Below are 9,764 nucleotides of genomic sequence, written 5' to 3' on the forward strand. Positions count from 1 at the left end.
CAATTAAATAGTAACGATTATTTTGGTAAAAAAAACGCTGAAAATTGAATGTGGACGAGGTTTATGAAAGTTGAAGATAAAAATGCTAAAAAAAAAACGCTAAAAATTGAATGTGGACGAGGCTTACGAAATTTGAGAACGAAAATTAAAATATATTTGTGATAATTGCCCTATATGGGATTGTATACAAAGAACATTTACCTTTACAAGATGATCCCAATTCCTTACAACAATTTGATGGGAAATTTGATAGTTTGGATATCGAACTTTATATTTATGATAATTTCCCTATAAATTAAGTATGAGATCGTATACAATGAAACCATTTACCTTTACAAGATGGTCACAATTCCTTACAACAATTTGATAGGAAATTTGATAGCTTGGATGTTTCGCAAAGTTAGAGAAAATTTCATTTAAAATTTGAGCTTGGTCAATGGAATAATTGCAGCCACCCAATAAAAAAAATTATTTTGACCACCTTGTGTCAAAAGTAAATAATATTTCAAAAGTAAATAATATTTTCCCAAGAAGTATTTCGTATTTTAAATAAAATTAAGATCCATACATAAATCCCTCAATAATTTATTTGTTGTATTGTACAGGACATTGAAAGGAATATTAGTAACTGCTACATTTTTCCATTCAAAAAATGAGAACTAATGTTTGAAAGTTGCTAAATGAGCCTTCTATTCCGTTTGTTACGAGAATATTACTGTTTGGATTATCTTGCGGTGCTCAGCAAATCCAAAAAGGCATTACCGGTTTACAGCTCATTTGTTTTTGAGTTTTGAATTGCGGTGGATTAGAATCTCTCTTCTCTTTCTCTCTCTAAAACAATGAAAAATTAGCGCCATTGTCGTCTCCTAAGCTCCATTCTCTCTCTACCCATTAGTCTTATATAAACCTCCCATTTCCTATGCCCCATCTTACTCCTCTCCCTCTCCAACCCCTCTCTCTCTCTCTTACTTTCTCTCTCTAAGTTCATCACAGACCATTTCTCATCTGTTGATTCTCTCTCATTCCGAGTTTATCAGAAGCCATTTTCAGTCGCTGTTTTTTCTCTCTCTCTTTCTCGGTTTCATGTGGCCTCCATTGCTCTCTCTCCTTTGTACCGAGACAAGGATAGCAGTTTTCCTCTTATAGAAACCCTTCTCTCTCTTACCCACAGATTATCACCCACCACAAAACCGCCACCTTCTTCGGAACGATCATTTCTCCTCCAAAAAAAACCACCCATTATCTCTCTCAAAACGACCTTCCCCCCAAAAGAAGGGAAAAACTCTTTGAAACCGTCATTTCGCCCAAAACCACCAGCAAAGAACGCTTCCTTAACCCACATTCCCCAAAAGGACAACATAAACTTTAGCCTGAAAACCACTCATTTTGGGGGAAAACTGCAAGTTGTTCGACGTGAAACCGCTTGTTTTCACTGGAGAACGCTCAAACAAGATGAAAGGCGGAAAGTTTGGGAAGATCAAGGGAATGCTAAAGAGGTGGCAGAGCCTTGGAAGAATGTCCCGCTCTGGGAGCAGTATTTCATCTATGCCCCGCAATATGATGGTCTCTGACTCTGGCGAGGGCATGGCCGGAAATTACCGTGAAGTCTACGTCGGAAAGTCGAGGAGGCGCCTGCTCGTAAGCCATGAGGTGTTGAACCACCCTGTTGTCCGGGAACTAGTAGGCGAGCCGGAGGTTGACGGTGGTGTTCCCGTAGTTGGTTGCGAATTGGTGCTCTTCGAGCACCTCCTCTGGATTCTGGAAAATTCCGACCACTCGCCTGAAAGTTTGGACGAGCTCGTCGATCTCTACGCTTGCTGAGATGAACGGCCGGGAAATGACAGGTACCTTGATGAGATTTTAGGACTTTCCGGGGAGGCGGTGATTTTAAATAAAAAAAAATGTAAGCAGTGGGGAAATAAAATGTGGAGATTTTTGTATAGTTTGGTGAGAGGAATAAAGAAGCGGGTGAGCCCCTTTCTTTGGAAGGTGGCTTATGACGTTTATACCCTTTTGACAGGATTCTAATATCTGATAGGTCCTTGTGGGGCTGTTCATTTCTCTTTTGCTTTTTTTTTTTCTCTAATTTAATTTGGTTTTATTTTCTGACGATGTTAAGGAAATTGGGTTCACGCATGTATGTAGGCTTTTGCCTGTTCTCCCATTAATGCAGGAAGTTGCTTCTTTCTTCGGCTTGTTTATGTAATGCCCGGTCGAATTTGGGAATCGGTTCTCCCATATTGATTTTATATATATATATATATAAGAAATATTTCGGGTGTAGAAGAGAACTGACGATTTGTTACTGTAAAAATATCATTTACTACAGTAAAATCGTCATTTTTCTATAGTAAAAACACAGATTAATTGATGTGGATGTTTTTGCACATGTTTTTTTTTTTGAACCGTTTGTGATGTCCAATCCTAATCAACGATCTGTTAATCCTAATCAACGATCTGTTTTTTAAATCACTGGTTGAGATAGAGAAGAGAGAGGAGAGAGAACAACATGTGTTATGAGAGAGAATACAATGTGTGTATAAGAGAGAGAGTTGAGAAAATCCGATCTCGCCTTCTTGGAAGCCATAATTTGTTGAGATAGAGAAGTGAGAGGAGAGAGAATAATGTGTGTGATGAGAGAGAATACAATGTGTGTATGAGAGAGAGAGAGAGAGAGAGAGAGAGAGTTGAGAGAATCCGACCTAACCTTCTTGGAAGCCATAATTTTTTGTGATTATGTTCCTGACAAATATATCCTTTCGGTTAACTAAATCTGGGTTTGTTGTGATTTTGAGGTTTCCCTATGCCTCTATAACCGGTGAAAAAGATATTGATGAGATGGGTGTATTTTTTTTTTTATTTCTGGTTTATTTCTAACCATTTCGTTTTCATGTGTGAAGGAATATAGTTCTTTCGAGTTATGAGTGGTATGTAGATGAAAATTGGATATGCAGATAGGTAGTCCATTTAAAGACAATTCAAATAATGGTTCAAATGTTTTTTTCATAAAACCATTATTTTTATTTTTTAAAATTTATTTTATTTTTTTCATATTCATGATCTCAATGTTAGAAATTACATGTCCTTAAAAATTGGATAAAAAAATCCATCTCAAAAATAGATTTTTAAGAGTGGAAGACTCATAAAAACGTGTCCAGCCCCCTCTAAAATCCATTTTATATAGGGTGTAGTTTGCATAGAGCCCAGGCTCTAAACAATCAAATTATAGCCTACGTTCAAATAGTGTCGAGATATATGGTTTGAATATTGAAAGTCTTTGTGATAGCTTTAAAATACATTTTCATCTTTGTTTATAAAGTTTAAAGCTTTAAAAATAGTGTAGATAGACAGATCTATGAAAACTTGAAAATATTGAAAATTAATGGTAAAAAAATGCATTACAAAATACACTATTTTCAAAACTTGAAATCCATTCTTTTTCCTCATGTCCATATATCTTGATGTCGAGATGATTAATTTGATGATATTTGGGCATCAAAACAACTTCTTCTAGTAAAATTCTTGAGGTAGGCTCGAATTTAATCCTTGAAGTAGGCTTAAATTTAATTGTTTAGAGCCTTCGCTTTATATAAACTTTTCCATTTTATATATGAATTTTTTAACCATTTTTTTAATGGATTCAGCCAAGGTGATCATGAATAAGAAGGTTTTTTTTTGACGCTGGAACCAACCACTAACGTCCAATGTCCAATTTTATGATGGACATTCGTGAGTTAGCAGGCTTCTCATGTAACACTTTTCCTCATGATAATGGATGTAATTTCAATGAGGCCTAGGCCTTATAAACAAAAAGTAAATCTTCATCTTGAATCCTTGTCTAGAAAATACTTTGAGGTATGGAAAATCCATAAAATGACTCTAAAATGTATTTCCATCTTATGAAATTTGAAGCTAAAAAATGGTATAGATCTTGTGGTGTCATCAATAATTGAAAATGGACGGTCTACATAATATGTTACAATATATATTATTTTTAGGGCTTGAAATCCTAAATCATTTTTTACAATTATAATGATCAAAGTTTAGATGATCGATTAGAAGGTTTTTCGACACTGGAACTATACTTTTTTGTGAGTTTTGAGATTGTGTTTCACTTTTTTTTCCATAAAGCCTTTGTCTTATTTTAACCTTTTCCATTATTTATTTTTTACCTTAGAACTTATGAATCACAATTATCTCTACACATTTAAAGTTATTCTTTTAGAAATGGGTTCAAGGCTAGGTGGTTAAGGCAGCGGAGAGCCGCAACATGATATTTTGAATTATTTTATAATTGTGAGTTGGAAACCCCATCCCTACTGAACTACCCAAAAAAAGTGAGTTCCTTTCTATTGGGGGTGATTGTGATATTTCTGCATATATACAATCATGTATGGTCAAAAAATTACATATTCTATTGGGAGTATATCTTTCATTTATGATCTTATAAAAATCTATATCTCAGAGTCATTTTAAGGTTAAAACAAAGGGAAAATATCAATATCCTTTATTTTTAAGTTCCATTTCTTGATAAACTTAAGGTTTCAAAACATATCTTCTAACCCTCTTGCCACTTTAAACCTATTTTTTAAACTAAACAAATGTGAAAAAGACATGCTCTTTCTAAACCCGATCATTTATCTGTCTTCACTTAATTACCCAAACTTCTCTCGTTCTCTCGTTTTCTACGTCTTTCACTTTCTCTCTCCTCCGGTGTTTCTCCAAATCTCTCTCTCCTCCCGATAATCTCTCACCTCTATGAAGCCTTTCTCTTCGTCTAGAAGTTTGGTAGGATGGCTTTTAGAAAATGTGTGTCTTTTTAGATTTGTTTGGCCTAAAAAAATATGTTTAAATTAGCTCAGGAGGTTAGAAGAAATAAAATCTACAACAATTTTTATGTTTCAAGATATATTTTAAAACCTTGAGTCTATTGTGAAATAAAACTTAAAAAAGAGGGGTATAGAGATATTTTTCCTTAAAAAAATTATAATCTCCTCAACTTAACGACAACCCTAAAAATATAAAAACAAATTCAAAAACATTTTATATGTGCCTAAAATAAGATTGAGCAGAAATCGTCCAAGTTTTGGATGGTTCAAGTCTAAAATACGTAGGAAGGTAAAATCATATTTTATTAAAAAAATATCATATGGTGATTCTAAAGTAGATCATGAAATTTCATATAGAAATCCCTCCTGACTAGCTTTTCTGCTCTAGGGAGAAAATGTACGGTGCTCATGTGGGAGCATGATAATGTGTTTCCGTGTATTTTTTTTTATTGTAAAAAAAATTGTAGCATTTTTAGGTCGGTACAAGATAGATAGATATACACTTTCCTAGGGGTGGTAATGGGTTGGGCACTAGATTTGCCCAAAGTGATGGGCATGTGCTCCAAACCTTTGTTAGTAAAATCGGCTGATTTAACCACTAATCACCCGGTTAGATTGGAACCGGCTAGTGGCTGGTTCCGATTTTAGGCAGTTAGGGTGATCAACCGGTATTTAAAAAAATAAATAAATAAAATATATATAAATTTTTCAAAATAAAGAATTTGATTTTTAATGCATTTTTAAATATTCTTTACAGTACAGTAAAGATTAAAATTTTTTTGGTCATTAATACTCACTTTTATATTTTCCCATGTTTTTTAAAAAATTTTAAAAAAAGCGTTTGAAAAATATAAAATGGGTTAAAATCCATTTTTTTCATTAATTTTCAACTTCATTTGAATATGTTTTATTTTAATAATTCTTTATATGCTTTTCATACTTTAATAGATTTTTTTTGTTTTTTTTTTCAACACTCTTTTGACCACCTAGGACGTGGTTGAATTGGCCGATGTACTAGTTAGGCCGGTTGAACTGCTTCTAAACTCATGTCCAGTTAACCCTTCCGGTTCAATTTTACGAACACTGCCCCAAACAGTGTGGAAAAATTTGGCGGTTCCAAATCTAACTACCCGGTTAGACTTGGTTAGATCGGAGCTTGGCACTCGTCCGTTCCGGTTTTTGCCGGTTTTGGTGAACTGGCCTGGTATTTTGAAAAATTCAACAAAATTATATAAAATCCCCAAAAATAAGGGATTTTGTTTGTAATTCGTTTTTTAATGTTTTTCATCATTTTGGCAAAGTTTGGAAATTGTTTTGGCCATTAATACTTATTTTTATATTTTTCCATCTCTTTTGAAAAATTTCAAAATTACCTATTGGCACAAATCGAATCTTCAAAATCTATTTTTTTCATTAATTTTCAACTTCATTTGGATGTGCTTTGTTTAATTATGCTTTAAATATATTTTTCATATTTTATTAGATATTTTTTGTAATTTTTTAACACTTTTTTGATCGCTGGGGACTTGCCTATTAGGTCAGTTGAACCGGCAGGTTTACCGGTTAGGCCGGTTGAACCGCTTCTGGCCCCATGACGAGTTAACCGTTCTAGTTGGAATTTTTCTACACTAGCTCCAAATCATGGTCTAGCCTCCATGTTAGGCTCAGCCTAGGCCACGAGTCACGTCTCGGTCTAGTCCTAACAATTTATTCTTCCCATTATAAAAAAAAATATATTTACTAGACAGTCCTGGTCCGGTCCCGTTAACAGGACCAAGATCTAGCCTAAAAGTAGGCCCTAGCCATGGTGGTCCTCCATTCATAAAAACGCAGAGAGAGAGAGAGAGAGAGAGAGAGAGAGAGCCATCCATTCATAAAAACGGCAATAACAGATTGTCAAAGATGTCCAGAATTTTGAAGCCAAACTCCAACCAGGTAAGAATACATTCAACATGTTTTATTTTTATCTTTTTGCTGGAACCAGTTATATTAGGACATTTTGGATTATTCACAATACTAAGTATGGTGGTAGCAGTCCCTTATTTTTATCTTTTTGCTGGAACCAGTTATATTAGGACATTTTGGATTATTCACAATACTAAGTATGGTGGTAGCAGTCCCATATTTAGTTTCTACATTATGGTTTCTAATCTGGCTTACACCACCCACCCACTGACACCTTCACAAAAAGAGTGAGGTTTGTATTAGTTGTCCACCAACAATTATCGTAAGTTGAACTCCAAAATCTTAATTGTACCCCTATTATGGAATTGAAAGCTCTAAAAATATTGCAGATCCAACAAATCTATAAATACTTAAATATATTGATAATGAATGGTATTGATAATGTGTTACGAGATGTATTATTATTAATACTTGAAATTCAATTTTTTTTTTATATTGATACATATCGAAGTGGAGACGATCAATTGGGGGGTCTCTAAAGACAAAAACAACTTTTTACGATGAGTTTTGATATTAACTTTATTTGTATAGTATAATATTGATATCTTTTCATCAAAAAAAAAAGCTAACTCCCTAATCTATATGAAAAATGGGTAAGGACCTATCTTCTCTACTGAATTACTAAATAAACAAAAATAAAACAAAAAGACGCAAAATCACCTCTCATTTAACCCTTGGTATTTTCTCAATGGTCAAGGATAATTTTGGCCAAATAAAAAAAAGCTTTTATAGGGCATTTAAAAGGCAATTTTGGAGAGAGGGAGAGAGAGAAGGAAAAATGTTGGGGTTTTTACGGTGAGGTGTAGAGGAAAAGCTCTCGTAAAGAATGGAAATTTTGGAGAAAAATGGATAGGGAGTTTTGGCAAACCCTAGAGCTTCTCGATCTTTTGCATTGGGCAGGATTTCAATTGCATTTTTTCATGGCGACAGTGTTGGTCGACACTAACGAAGAAGGAAGTTGATTGATGATTTTTTTGTGTTATGAAAAATTAATTTTGAGATTTTTCTCTAATGTTATAAAGTAATATTTAAATATCCCAAAATTAGTAATTCTTACATTAATAGTTAATCGTTTTTTTACTAGTTGGCCTGTGGATGTAGACTGATTATGAGTTATATATTATATGTTGATGGTGTTTTAATTATGGTTTGTGGTGTATGGTTGTACTATTGGACTTTCTATTTTATTTTCTCTTGATTTCATCATATTTTTACCAAATTTACTATATTGTATTCGATTATCAGGTGTTTGGAGTTTTTATAATTATTTTGCCAAAGATAGGCAAGTTACTTTCAAGTGTTGATTTTGTTGTGCCGCAACAAGAAGTAATCAAGGTAGTCTTGGTTCCCGACATCTACACCATTGCAAGTGCACTCGAGTCTTTTGCTCATTCATTTTCTAAAGGAAAAAGTTTAAAAAAGATTACAACCTTATACTATAAAAAAAAAGGCACGCCTAAAAATTTCATTAAAAAAGGTATCCTGTTGCTAAAAAACTATCTAATGGATCATCTCAACCTCGAGATGCACATATGTGAAAAGAAAAAAAAAAAGATTTTGAAGTCCTAAAAATGACACATTTTACAATACATCATCTAGACCATGTTAATATCACGATTTTCACCTGTTTATAGATATGCTTGAATTTAAAAAAACATTTAAATTGTAATTTAAGGTGGAAATTTGCACCGAAATTCGAGGTACTTTGTGTGGCACCTGGGCGTCACATGGTGTGTATCCTAGGGAGAGGCAAGTTGAGAAAAGGAAAGGAGAAAGAGGAGAGAGAGAGGGGCCACGTGCGAGAAAGTCCGAAATTGGTATCAGGGATGTTTCCCTCCGGATCGACCCACAGGATTTTGTCTCACCAAAAACCATTCTTTGTACCATAACGCTTTATACAAAAGAGAGAGAGGAGAGAGAAAGAGAGAGGAGAGAGAAAGACAGAGATGGGGCTCACCAACATTAACTTTTTATAATTAGAGGATGAATCCTTATGAGAGAGAGGGTTTGATCTTTATAGAGTGCCAATCTAAAACACATGAGAGAGAGAGAGAGTAGTTTGAGATCCTAAAAATAAAAACTTTGATCAAAAGAGAGAAGCATTAAAATTTTTGAGAGAGAAAGAAATAGGGAGAGTACTATGGGACTCTTGCATTAAAATTTCGACCAGTTGAGAGAGAAACATTAAAAAAAGGACGCCCGTTAGCATGCGGATTAATCTCGCACATGTAGAAATGTGGGCCTTTTAATAAATTTATTTCTGAGATGGATTTTTTGACTTAATTATTAAAGATATGTAATCTCTAACATGGAGATCATGAATATGAAAAAATAAATAAATTTTTAAAATTAAAAATAATAATTTTATTAAGACAACATTTGGATTGTTGGTTTCAATTGTTTTTAGATGAACCATATATTTGCGTCCATCTTTACAAACATGAATGCTTTATACTTCTAGACCGCATATGTAGAAATGCGGTCTAGCCCTCATGAAACAAGTTTTCTTAAAAATATTGAGAGAGAGAGAGGAAGAGAACTCTCGGACTCATGCATTAAAACATTGAACTCTAGAGAGAGAGGCGTAGACCCGCATGAAACAAGTTTTCTTAAAAATATTGAGAGAGAGAGAGGAAGAGAACTCTCGGACTCATGCATTAAAACATTGAACTCTAGAGAGAGAGGCGGTGGAGGGGTCTACAATTTGAGAAAGAATCGTTGGGGACCATAGCCAACTAGCCTTAAAGATTTGATCTTTAGAGTGCCAAATGGAGAGAGAGTAGTTTGGGATCTTGGCATTAAATGAGAAAAGTTTATATAAGGTTGCAACTTTAAAATGTAGAATTATATATGCATATCAAAAATCCATCGAAAAGGTTGTTTTAATGTTGAATAATCGTCCATTTGATCATCTCGACATCGATATGTTTGGATACAAAAAAAAAAAACAAAGCTTTTGAGTCTAAAAAA

General features: G+C 33.9%; 1 protein-coding gene across 1 annotated transcript; it reads left to right on the plus strand.

Annotated features, from left to right (window-relative positions):
• Window positions 1–1,452: 1,452 nt before the first annotated feature.
• LOC18433721 (auxin-responsive protein SAUR76) lies at window positions 1,453–1,821 on the plus strand. The gene has a single exon (XM_006843802.3). It carries the CDS (start codon window positions 1,453–1,455, stop codon window positions 1,819–1,821), a length of 369 nt encoding a protein of 122 aa, XP_006843865.1.
• The last annotated feature ends 7,943 nt before the right edge of the window (window positions 1,822–9,764 follow it).

The sequence above is a fragment of the Amborella trichopoda genome, chromosome 12 (assembly GCF_054954075.1).
Source record: "Amborella trichopoda isolate Santa Cruz 75 chromosome 12, AtrichopodaSantaCruz75HAP2 v2.0, whole genome shotgun sequence".
NCBI classification, from domain to species: Eukaryota; Viridiplantae; Streptophyta; class Magnoliopsida; order Amborellales; family Amborellaceae; genus Amborella; species Amborella trichopoda.